This window comes from Zea mays, chromosome 4 (assembly GCF_902167145.1).
Source record: "Zea mays cultivar B73 chromosome 4, Zm-B73-REFERENCE-NAM-5.0, whole genome shotgun sequence".
Lineage (NCBI taxonomy): Eukaryota > Viridiplantae > Streptophyta > Magnoliopsida > Poales > Poaceae > Zea > Zea mays.
The window spans coordinates 178,064,475-178,076,561 of NC_050099.1; the positions used below are offsets into that span (position 1 = coordinate 178,064,475).

General features: G+C 55.0%; 3 protein-coding genes across 9 annotated transcripts; 2 read left to right on the forward strand and 1 right to left on the reverse strand.

The window, feature by feature from the left end:
• The first annotated feature begins 2,487 nt into the window (after positions 1-2,487).
• Positions 2,488-6,124, forward strand: LOC100285812 (uncharacterized). Of its 5 annotated transcripts, none has more exons than XM_008679178.3 (4): positions 2,488-3,204; positions 3,799-4,483; positions 4,833-5,187; positions 5,914-6,124. In XM_008679178.3, exons 1-3 carry the CDS (start codon positions 2,850-2,852, stop codon positions 5,134-5,136), a joined length of 1,344 nt encoding a protein of 447 aa, XP_008677400.1. In that variant the 5' UTR covers positions 2,488-2,849; the 3' UTR covers positions 5,137-5,187; positions 5,914-6,124. The 5 variants fall into 5 exon arrangements, with proteins under 5 accessions (XP_008677400.1, XP_008677399.1, XP_008677398.1 ...); XM_008679177.3 differs by having other exon boundaries at positions 4,833-5,192; positions 5,914-6,076; XM_008679176.3 differs by lacking the exon at positions 5,914-6,124 and adding an exon at positions 5,272-5,783.
• Positions 5,846-7,370, reverse strand: LOC118476985 (F-box/kelch-repeat protein At1g74510-like). The gene has a single exon (XM_035967444.1). The coding sequence runs from the start codon at positions 7,277-7,279 to the stop codon at positions 6,074-6,076; it is 1,206 nt and encodes a 401-aa protein (XP_035823337.1). The 5' UTR covers positions 7,280-7,370; the 3' UTR covers positions 5,846-6,073.
• On the forward strand, positions 7,218-11,618 carry LOC103654152 (uncharacterized). Of its 3 annotated transcripts, none has more exons than XM_035967442.1 (8): positions 7,218-7,292; positions 7,964-8,236; positions 8,351-8,542; positions 8,630-8,719; positions 8,866-10,373; positions 10,532-10,697; positions 10,795-10,962; positions 11,108-11,618. In XM_035967442.1, the coding sequence occupies exons 2-8, from the start codon at positions 8,156-8,158 to the stop codon at positions 11,459-11,461; spliced, it is 2,559 nt and encodes an 852-aa protein (XP_035823335.1). In that variant the 5' UTR covers positions 7,218-7,292; positions 7,964-8,155; the 3' UTR covers positions 11,462-11,618. The 3 variants fall into 3 exon arrangements, with proteins under 3 accessions (XP_035823335.1, XP_035823336.1, XP_035823334.1); XM_035967443.1 differs by lacking the exon at positions 7,218-7,292 and having other exon boundaries at positions 7,353-8,236; positions 8,866-8,989; positions 9,113-10,373; XM_035967441.1 differs by lacking the exon at positions 7,218-7,292 and having other exon boundaries at positions 7,914-8,236.
• The last annotated feature ends 469 nt before the right edge of the window (positions 11,619-12,087 follow it).

Consider the following 12,087-nt stretch of genomic DNA (forward strand, 5'->3'; position numbering starts at 1 on the left):
GAAATCCCAACAGATGCTGGGCTCGTCGTCTTCCTCGGACCCAGAGGGCCCGTAGGTCGAGACGTCCGTCAACCGGTCCCAAGGCGACCGCATGCGAGACCCCAGAGGGTTTGGTCTCGCCTCTACGAGAGCGCCCGCCAAAGCGAGGTCGCTAGGCGGGTTGAGGCTGAATCCAAATGACGTGGGATGGGAATCGGTCGGTACCTCTCGGTCGACGAGCGGCGATAAAGTCACGTCGGGGACTGACTGCACCATCGTCTCAGGTACGAGGGCGACGTCCAGCAAGCTTTTCGCAAGCGCGCTGGCGTCGTCCGCTTGCTCGGGATTGGCGTGTCGCGGGGAGACGGCGCTCGTCTTCGTCTCAAGCGCGAAGTCGATACCCGGTGTGCCCCCCGTTGGGGTGACGGCGCTGTCGACTCGCTCGACAGCCGACGAGGCGCTGCCTCCTGCTTGGCCTTGGTTGCCCTGCCTTCCCCTCCGCCGACGGGGAAGAAGGCGGGACGAGCTCGAAGGTTGTTCTTCCGCCACGCGGGGAAGACGTCGTCGATTCCACCGCCGACGGGCGGGCTGTCGGTCGCCATTGTCGTTGTCGCGCGGCGGTGGAAGGAGTATCATGTCGTAGCCGCCGCCGAGGGACATGAACTCAAGACTCCCGAAACGGAGCACCGTCCCGGGTTGGAGAGGTTGCTGGAGACTGCCCATCTGGAGCTTGACGGGAAGCTGTTCGTTAACACGCAGCAGGCCCCTACCTGGCGCGCCAACTGTCGACGTTTCGAGACCGGGGGTCCCTGGGCCGACGAGTGAATGTCGCCGCGTGCCCCAGCCCAGATGGGTCGAGCGCGAGGGCGAGCGCGAAGGGGGGAGAGCGAGGCGGCCGGAGACCGGCGTGAGAGAGGTGGGAATCCCGCGGCCTTCGTGTTCGTCCCGCGCCCAGGTCGGGTGCGCTTGCAGTAGGGGGTTACAAGCGTCCACGCGGGAGAGGGAGCGAGCGGCTCCAAGCGAGCGCCTGTCTCGTCCTCGTCCCCGCGTGGCCAACCCTCTCTAAGAGGGCCCTGGTCCTTCCTTTTATAGGCGTAAGGAGAGGATCCAGGTGTACAATGGGGGTGTAGCAGAGTGCTACGTGTCTAGCGGAGGAGAGCTAGCGCCCTAAGTACATGCCGTTGTGGCAGCCGGAGAGATTTTGGCACCCAGCTGGTGTGATGTCGTGGCCGTCGGAGGAGCGATGGAGCCTGGCGGAGGGACAGCTGTCGGAGCGGTCGGGTCCTTGCTGACGTCCTCTTGCTTCCGTAAGGGGGCTGAGAGCCGCCGTCGTCACAGAGTACGCGGGGCGCCATCATTGCCTATCTGGCGGAGCTAGCCAGATGGGACGCCGGTCTTGTTTCCTGCGGCCCAAGTCAGCTCGGGGTAGGGTGATGATGGCGCCTCCTGTTGACGTGGCTGGCCTGCGCCCTAGGTTGGGCGATGTGGAGGCTCCTCCGAAGCCGAGGTCGAGTCTGTCTTCCGTGGCCGAGGCCGAGTCCGAGCCCCTGGGTCGGGCGAGGCGGAGGTCGTCGGCTGAGGCCAGGGCGGAGTCCGAGCCCTAGGGTCGGGCGAAGCGGAGTTCGTCGTCTTCCGGGACTTAGCCCGAGTCCGAGCCCTAGGTCGGGCGGAGCGGAGTTCGCCGTCTTCCGGGACTTAGCCCGAGTCCGAGCCCTGGGTCGGGCGGAGCGGAGTTCGCCGTCTTCCGGGACTTAGCTCGAGTCCGAGCCCTGCGTCGGGCGGAGCGGAATTCGCCGTCTTCCGGGACTTAGCCCGAGTCCGAGCCCTGGGTCGGGCGGAGCGGAGTTCGCCGTCTTCCGGGACTTAGCCCGAGTCCGAGCCCTGGGTCGGGCGGAGCGGAGTTTCCTATGGTGCCTTCGGCAGGGCCTGACTGCCTGTCAGCCTCACTCTGTCAAGTGGCACTGTAGTCGGAGTGGCGCAGGCGGCGCTGTCCTTCTGTCAGGCCGGTCAGTGGAGCGGCGAAGTGACGGCGGTCACTTCGGCTCTGCCGGGGGGCGTGCGTCAGGATAAAGGTGTCAGGCCGCCTTTGCATTAAATGCTCCTGCGTTTTGGTTGGTCGGTGCGGCGATTTAGTCAGGGTTGCTTCTTAGCGAAGGCAGGGCCTCGGGCGAGCCGGAAATATGTTCGCCGTCGGAGGAGGGCCTCGGGCGAGACGGAAATCCTCCGGGGTCGGCTGCCCTTGTACGAGGCTAGGCTCGGGCGAGGCGTGATCGAGTCGCTCGAATGGACTGATCCCTGACTTAATCGCACCCATCAGGCCTTTGCAGCTTTATGCTGATGGGGTGGTTACCAGCTGAGAATTAGGAGTGTTGAGGTACCCCTAATTATGGTCCCCGACAGAACCGAACCGTATAAACCGATAATTCAGTATATTCGAATTTAGGTTCGGGTTTTTTGTTATTAAAATGGCCACCGGTGAGGAATTATTCTACTAGACACACAGTTGACAGTTCTAATAGAGAAATTAGCCGTGAGGAATATGAAATCGGGCCTGGGAAAAGTGAAGGAATCGGGCCTGGGAAAAGTGAAAACACGGCAAAGACAGAGGATGGTGACACGGGCGAGGGCCCCTGCAGTCCTGCACGGCTGCACCCGCACTCCCGCTGGTTCGCACTCGTAATCGTGGCCGTGGGCGCCGGCGGCGGCTAACAAAAGCGCCGGGAAGTGGGCACCGACCGAAGCATCCCGGAACAGACACAGATTACCGCTTGTATTTAGATCGGCCCAGACCATCTGACGACGAGGAGGAGGGCGGGGAGGCGAGGCCAAATCCGGTCGGACTCGGACCGGCGAACTCCCCCGACCTCGCTATGGGCAGCCTCCGCGTCGTCGGCTGGGCTTGGACCGCCGCCGCCGCGCCGGAGTGGGGCGTGCACCGCCGCTGCTGCCGCGGGACGCCGCTGGCCCGCCCCCGCGCGGCGACGTCCTCCCTTGGCGCGGGGCAGCTCCGGGTCGGGACGGAGCACGGGTGGCTCTGGGATTGCCGCGGCGGCGGCGGCGCGGGGGATTACGCCAGGGAGATGGAGGTGGCGGTGCGCGTCGTGCAGGTGGCCTGCACCCTGTGCCAGCGCGTGCAGGACTCGCTCCTCCGCCCCGGCCCCGACGCCGCCGGCGGCGACGGGCGCGTCCACGCCAAGCTCGACCGCTCCCCCGTAACCGTCGCTGGTTCGTACTACTATGCTGTCCTTCCATCTCCCGCGTCCACGTGCTCAAACCCATCGTCGCGCGATTCGCAATGAGGATTAGGTCAACGAGGACTGCGCTGCAGTAGAAAATTGCAGGCAACGGACGTAGGACGACTACCTGTCTCTCCCACTCTCAATAACATAAATAAATACCGTTAGAACGTTGCCTGCTCAATTACTCCTACCAATATATGAGTTTATCACCGACCTCTGTTGGCTTGCAGGTTGCAGCATCATTTGGTCGAAACGCAATTTTCTAATGATTAATGAGCACAATCTAGATACAGTGTATTTGCTCTTCGACTGGTTGATCAGTTACAACACTACCTTATGTACTGCATTCTAGTTGATTGGTTGGATCATCAGAGTGCGATAGAATTCATTGCTCCAGGATTCCCAGGAGTAGCTCATACGTAAAACTAATAATGCTGCAAAACTTAGTCTAGTGCCTGCTAACTTGCTCCATGTGTTTAGGACAATTTTCACCTAATAATAGGCTAATATCTGGGTGCAGTGTTTTATGTCCATTGTAATTTTGAAGCAGTGAAAAAATTGGTTTCCTACTTTATGGCAGATTGGGGTGTTCAAGCGATAGTAAGCTGGCTGCTTTCCAGTTCCTTTCATGATGAGGACATATCGATCATTGCCGAAGAAGATGATGAGACACTATCTAGTAGTGACGGTGTAACTTTGCTTGAATCTGTTGTTGAGGCTGTCAACGGCTGCCTGGTTGAAGCTCCAAACTATGGGCTGAGATCCCCTGAGAAAGAGCTCAGAGCTCATGATGTTATTCAAGCCATACGGAAATGCAGCTCTACTGGAGGCCCGAAAGGAAGATTTTGGGTGCTTGATCCTGTCGACGGCACCCTTGGGTTTGTGAGAGGGGACCAATATGCTATTGCTCTAGCCTTGATTGAAGATGGAGAAGTTATACTTGGTGTTCTTGGGTGCCCAAATTATCCAATGAAAAAGGAGTGGCTCAATTACCATCAAAAGTACTATAGGTTGATGTCTAAGGTTGCTCCTCCTCCATTGGGGTCCTGGCATAAAGGTTGTGTGATGTATGCCCAGAAAGGATGTGGCCAAGCTTGGATGCAACCACTGGTTCACGACTTCGGTAAGCTTAATTGGCACCACCCAAGGGAGATTCAAGTATCATCCATCAGTGATCCAATCTCAGCTACGTTCTGTGAACCAGTTGAGAAAGCTAACTCAAGCCATTCCTTCACAGCAGGACTTGCTCAAAGTGTAGGATTAAGGTCAGTTCTTTCTTTCATTTTTGGCTGTCCTTGCTGATGTTTTTTCATTAGCATGAAAATTCATTCATACATTTGTATATCAGTATATGGCATCCATTAGTCAACATCCAGTTTCATTGAATCGTATACTGTTTTTATCGTAATTTTAGTGCAATATTGTCCAAAATGTGACTCTTGTATAGTTGCTCAACTAGGTGTTTTGATTGTACTGTTTATTTACATCATTTTGCTTTGTATCCAGGAATCAACCTCTGCGCGTGTACAGCATCCAAAATGTGACTCTTGTATAGTTGCTCAACTAGGTGTTTTGATTGTACTGTTTATTTACATCATTTTGCTTTGTATCCAGGAATCAACCTCTGCGCGTGTACAGCATGGTGAAATATGCTGCAATAGCACGAGGCGATGCTGAAATCTTCATGAAATTTGCAAGAGCTGGATACAAAGAGAAGATATGGGATCATGCTGCAGGGGTGGTTATCATTCAGGAGGCTGGTGGAGTGGTCACAGATGCTGGTGGCCGCCCATTGGACTTCTCAAGGGGTGTTTACCTGGAAGGTTTGGATCGAGGCATAATAGCTTGTTCCGGAGCATTGCTTCATCAAAGAATTTTAAATGCTGTTGATGCGAGCTGGAACTCATCAACACTATGAACCAAACAATAAGGTCTTAGGAGAGAATGGCCTCATGTTGGTCATAGCATGGTAAGGTCAGTTTTACAAATAATTGTTTCACCCTCAGATCCAATCTTTTTTTCCTTTTGCCTTACATTTTGATATCTCGTACAGGTAAATTGGAAAACTGATTTAAGTATTCATTGTGGTGCTGTTGTGACTATGGGGTAACACCGTAACAGTGCAGCATATAGGATAGTAATAGATTGTCTGCTCATATAAACAAGAAGTCGTCTCTTGAGGCTGACAAATTGCTGGCTTTTGTTCAACGATGCCATATGTAATTTTGTATAGGTGTCTGTTGATGAAAAGCATGTGTGCATGCTTTTGTTTTTACTAATTGACATGTTTCTTTTCAACTTGTGCCTGTCAATCGTCAGGTGTATTGGTTAAGACAGTGCAGCACCATTTGCTGACAATCATAATGTTAAAACCTTCAACTGATTCATCAAATGAGTTATTGTCCGCCAGTTTTCTGTCATCTACCCCTTCTGTTCCAAATTATAAGACATTTAGTTTTTTTTCAGATACATCGATTTACTATGTATCAGACAGCTTTTATTTTTTCATAATGTATCAGATATAGTGTATATTTAAGTGTATAGAAAAAAGCTATGTATTTGGAATGGAGGGAGTATTGAGCACTATGTTAACACTTTCAGTTTTTGCTTTATTAAATGCCTTCCTATATATGAATTACCAGTCCATTTCAGTTCAGAAAGAACTAAAGAAGACAGGCCACATTTTCTCATGCAGATTGTTTTGTATGGATCAAAGTATCAAACAGATTCACCACAGGAGCACAAGTCTGTAGATGAGACACAATGCATGATGCTGTGATCAGAAAAGTTTCAGAACCATGATGCATATGCTGTGATTGGATTGGAAGACTGAGACTGTAATTCTGTAATTACGATTAGTTGGAGAGCTGCACCGTGCAGCACTGGCTGAACAGCTCCTTGCCGCCGTCCTCGGCGTCCTCGTGACTCATCTCGGGCCGGAAGCTGCTCCACGCCGGCGCCAGCCCCGGTGCAGCGCTGGTGTCGAAGCTGTGCACTAGCGAGACTGTTCGGAAGCTGTCGTCGCCCGACGGCACCTGGTAGCCGGCGAGGAAATAGAGCTGCGTGCCGACGACGGCCATGGTGAGGTAGAGCCGCTGAGCTGAAGACGGGAGACTGGCGAGCAGCGACAGGTCGGGCAGGGCGGAGTGGTCCACGATGCTCCAGATGTTGAGCTCGCCGTCGTAGACCTCGACGTGTCCCTTCCAGCTGGTGAGGCAGTCGCCGGAGCTGAACAGCCTGTTGGCCACCGCCACGATCTGGTTCGGGGGCACGTCGAGCTGCCACATCCCCGGGAGGATCTCCCACGTGCCCCTCGCGCAGTGGAACACCTCGGCCGAGCTCCGCTCCAGCGCCGACGACTGCAGCACGGCGGTGGCTCCGCCGGGCGCCAGGAGGGAGGTGTCGCAGGCCGTCAGCGCGCTCTCCGCAAAGCCCCCCACGACGTGGAAGCTGCCCTGCCACGTGACGCCGACGCACTTGTAGCGCAGCGTGCTCATGTCGGGGAGCGCCGACCACTGCCCCTTCTCCGCGTCGTACACCTCGGCCGCCGCCGTGCCCCGGGCGCCGGACAGCGAGCGCTGCCCGCCGGCCACGCAGATCCTGCCCCGGCACGGAGCGCACGCGAAGTCGAACCGCGGGACCAGGAGCGGCGCGCAGTGGTGCCACTCCCCCCGGCGCGCGTCGTACCGCAGTACGTCTGCCCTCACGCCGACGTCGGCGTCGCGGTAGCCGCCGGCCGCGGCTCCACGCTCCCTCCGGCAGAGCCGGCCGCCTATGACGTACACGGACTCGCCCAGCGTCGCCACGGCGAACCCCTTCAGTATGTGGCCGTCGGGGACGCCGGGGAGCGCGCCCACGCGGCGCCACGTGTTGGCTCCAGGCTCGTAGCACTCGAGACTGTTGGAGCTGCCGAGCGCGAAGCACGCGTATATCTTGACGCTGCCGTCGCCGTCGCCGTCGCCGTCGCCGCCAACGCCGGCGACATTGCCACTGCTGCCGGTGCTGCTTCCGGTGCTGGAGATGGTCGGCGAGGCGGCGGCGTCGCAGTACAAGGAGCCCATGGCTCTAAACCAGGTACGAGCTGGTGCCTGTGCCTTCTCTTGTAATACTCATCAAGTGATTACCATCGCGATTAGTGTAGCTGGGTTAGCCGGGGGGGAGTTTGCAAAGGAGGCGGCAGGTGCCTATTTATACAGATTCTCGTGTGGCAACTCCACTGCGCAAGTTGCCATGTGTCTCTTGGTCGACGGAGCGATCGATGCGAAGCATCGGAAGGAGCTTATTGGAAACTCCGGCCGTTCCGTGGAATTTGTCGAGCATCTAGAGCTTGTCTTCTTGCTTGCATGAACAGCGTTGCTGTAGGCCTGTCTATTTGTACCCATGCATAGGCGCTACCAGTGTCGGGACAGATTCAATGTTCCATAGGGAAATTTTGCTGTAGTCCTGACGCTCAGTTTCTAGAAAGCATTGATGCATTTCCTTCCCTTCTTGTCCTTATTTTAGATTGCTGTTTACTTTAAGACAGAGCCTTATTTTAGCTAGCTCCTGCCACTAATAATAATCCTTTCTACATTCACATTGCTCTGTTCCTGTCCCAATAAGTCCCTGCCGCTCTCCATCACTTTCTTCGGTCCCTCCCTCCCGTCTCCTTCCTCTCTTCCTGCATATATCCTCGCACGTCGCCCTTGCTGCCATGGGGCCGTCCAATTTCTCTGAGAATCCTAATGTCCTGAGAGGGATTGCAGGATCCTCTTGGACCGCCCCCCGCTTCCCGCACACGCCATCCAACAGCATAACAAACACACAGGATTGCTCCGCCTCTCGGAATCAGATAGTTCTTGGCCGCCTTTGTTGTGATCGTGGCCACAAGGCCCCAAGGGATGCAGGTCGCGTCGATTGAATGAGAAGTAGGTGAGGGAGATAGAGCATGGTTGAGGATGGCGCCGATCATACTTCACCGTGCGTTGTCCTTCTCCATCCCGTTGCTTCATCGCCGTGATGTGTCGTCGCCCTTACAGGTCTTGATCTGATCATCTTCTACAACCGATGAATCCATGGATATGGAGACCTGGATTGTAATGCAAAGGAATGGATGGATTGGCCAATTATTGATCTGAACTAAATTTTTACAGGCCTCGGATGTGTCGAACAGACCTGAAGGCCTGGCATTATTGACGAGAATTGCTGAGGACACTGACTGCTGCGATTCTGGACCTCCATTGCCAGACCACTCGCCGTTGGAGAAAAGCCTCATCAGCAAGATCCTCCGTCTGAGAGGTGTTTTGGATCTGCCATGTCGAAGTTCATGCGACGCGTTGGATCAGGTTCATGCCAAAACTTGACACCATTTCCCGTTTTGACAGACATCGTGATGGGCGTATACAAATTGTTGTTCTCCACGCTTAATGCAGTTGCTTCTGGATACCCTGGGGGTTCTGAAGGTTGCATATCCCAAATGCTTATCAGGTGTATCAGGAAACCATACATCTTCTGTACGGGAGGTCTGTCGTCTGAATTGAACCCCTTTATCTGTACCCTACTTGCAGAACATCTCCTGGACACATGTTCATAAAAAGAATGCTATCCCTTTTTCACCATGCTGTGTTAAATAAGCCTGATCCAACATCTACTTCTGAAAAACAAACAGGGACTTGTTCACCTCCATCAGGTCCTCGTGTTGGTTCAGGATTGCTACTCGAAAATCAAGCAGCTGCCTAACTCTGGCTCTGAGAAGCAAACAATCATGGAGAGCGAGAGCTTAGACCATGTAGGTATGCAGTTTGACTTGCCCATGTTGATACTTTGCTGTCAATACAATGGTCAGAAAGCCTATGTCATCGTACTGAACTTTCGCCATCGAGTTCATTACTCAGCTGCTCAAACCGGAATTGTAGGTAAGCGTGTCATTGAGATGCTTGATCAGGTGACTCCAGTGGTGAAAGAAATGTTCAGTTCCATGGAAAGCTCCAGTTCTGCACAGGCGGCGGCGGCAGCAGCAGCTTGGCCGGAGGATCTCCCAGAAAGAAGAACCCTCCCTCCTGTTCTCTGTCGCACTACATCCCATCATCCATCAGACGGTGACGAGGTTGCGATGCACACAGGACGTTGCAAAGTTGAGGCACCGGCGCCTGGGCACGAGACAGATGAGGGCGTTTGCACCAGGGAGGAGGATGGCCAAACCAGCAGCCGTGAACCGCTGTCAGCTCCTATTCCTACCGCTGAGTTTTTACCGCTGCAGCCGACGCTGTCGTCGGTGTCCCCACATCTGCTGTCGGCGCCGCCGCCGTCCCCGATGCCCGTGGTTGGCTTGTCCATGCTTCTGCAGTCGTGGGAGGCAACGCAAGATGGCCACGCCACCGCCGCCGCAGTGGTGCCACCTGCTGGCGTCGCACAGCCTGCTGAGGCAGCGCCGACGGCACACAAAGACACCACGCCCGTCGGCACCAGCATGGAAGTCGAAGGCTCTACGTCCTCTGTGTTACTTGAAGCTGGTCAGCCTGAGCCATGCGTGGATTCACCCAATGGGAGCACGCAGGCACCAGCGCAGGGCGGCAATGCCGCTGTTCCAAACGTGCCGCCGCCGCCGCCGCCAGTACCGGCGCACAGAGGCAGATCTCAAGAGGGGCCGTCTATGGACGAGCCCGGTCCGGCAGTGACAGACACGCCACCTCGACCGCCGTGTGAAATGCAAGGAGAACCACCTGCACTGCCGCCGGCCGCCGCCAAGGTTTTGCCGTCGCCGTCGCCGTCGCCGTCGCCGCCGCCACTACCGGCGCACAGAGGCAGATTTCAAGAGGGGGCGTCTATGGACGAGCCCGGTCAGGCAGTGACAGACACACCACCTCGGCCGCCGTGTGAAGTGCAGGGAGGACCGCCTGCACCGCCGCCGGCCGCCGCCAAGGTTTCGCCAGCGCCACCGCCGCCCCCTGGAAGCATCTCGGCAGCGGTGCGCGGCAAGAAAGCCGCGAGCAAGCTGAAACGATCGACGCAGATGGGCAGCCTGTACAGACGCCTGCGAGACAGAGTGGAAGGCTCTGGCAGCACGCACGGCGACAGGATGCGGCAGAACCGCAAGAGGCCCCGGACGGTAGGCGCGTCCAAGAGCGACGCCGGCGGCCAGGGCATGGCCGATGCATTGGCCGAGATGGCTAAGAGGTACTCCTGCGTATGCTTGTGTGGAAAGGGAATGTTGCCATTAGCAACCACGGATCGGTGTAGTTAATTACTTAATTTCCTTCATTCCTTGCTGATGATGAAATCAAAGTCAACATTTTTTATGCTAACATCCTCATCGTGTATCTTGAAACTGAAAGATCGACGTACTTCCGACAAATCGAAGAGGACGCGGAGAAGTATGCAGCGGTGATCCTGGAGCTGAAGGACGCCATCGGCTCGTTCCAGTCCAAGGACATGTCCGAGCTGGTGAGGTTCCGTCAGCACGTCGAGCGGCAGCTGGTGTGCCTGACCGACGAGACACAGGTTAGTTTCATCTGGACCTCCTCAGCCATCAGCCGTGCTCCGGCGAAGCCTAAGCCTTTATGGTCGACGCGCCGTCGAACTGCATGCTGCACTGCAGGTGTTAGCCAGGTTCGAGGGCTTCCCTTCCAAGAAGCTGGAGGCGTTGAGGACGGCGGCCGCGCTCTACTCCAAGCTGGACGGCACCGCCTCGAGGCTCCAGTGCTGGAAGCACACCGCCGGCCCCGTATCGGCGCAGCTCGACAGATTGGAGAGCTACTTCAACAAGGTCCGTTCGCTAGCTGCACTGGTAGAATGCATGCTCCGTGCGCGCGGCACACGCCCACCGCTCACGCCGTTCGCTGCGCTGGCGCTGGTGGTACGGACGAGGACACTGCTCATGGGTTCGACGACGTGGACGTGGCTGCGTGCAGGTCAAAGACGAGGTGGACATGGTAGAGCGGAACAGAGACGAGGAGATGAAGCGGCTGCAGTCCCAGGGCGTTCACTTCGACTTCGGCGTGCTGGTCCGGATCAAGGAGGGCATGGTAGACCTGTCGTCCGCCTGCATGGAGCTCGCCTTGAAGGAGAGCCAGGACGCCAGAGAGACGCCGACGCCGACGCGTGCGAAGTGGGCGAGCAGCCACGGCGATGGAGAGTCGAGGATGCTGTGGCGGGTGTTCCAGCTGGCCTTCCGGGTGTACAACTTCGCCGGAGGCCAGGACGAGCGGGCGGACAGGCTGACGAGCATCCTGGCGCACGAGATCGAGGAGCGAGCGCTCCTGTAAGCCTTTCCGTGCGACGTGTACGGTTTTTTTTTTTTTGGTGTGTCCGTGTGTGAAAGCGAGAAAGTGTACGCATCATGTCATGTGCAATCTCCGAGAGGTGCAACTTGCAAGTTCTATATGTCTCCTTCGAACTTTAAATAGATTTATTTATGGTATAGTTCAAGTGAAAAAATCTTAAAATTGGAAGAAAAAAATATTTGGAACAATGAGCTGTTATTTCAAATATGCATGTTATCGAAAAATATACCTCATAATAAATCTAATAATACATATTTAATATGTTAAATACTATATTTTGAATAAATCGAAATTTAGAGTTGTCTTAAACCAAACTATATTAAATTTGACGAAAGAGGATAATATTTATGACATTAAATTTGTATAATTAGGTAAACTATAAAACACACTTTTACATTTTTTCTATCTAGATAAAAATAAAAATAACTCTACGAATTAATCTGTTCAAAGACAGGTACGGGGTAATATTGTTTTTATATAAATCCATTCAAATTTAGGTAGATTAATAACTAAACGATATTGTAAAATGACGAAGATCCGGTCGAATCCTTCGCAGTTAGGTCTGTGGATGTGGTAAGGCTGCCAAAGGCACCATAAAAGGATCGGTG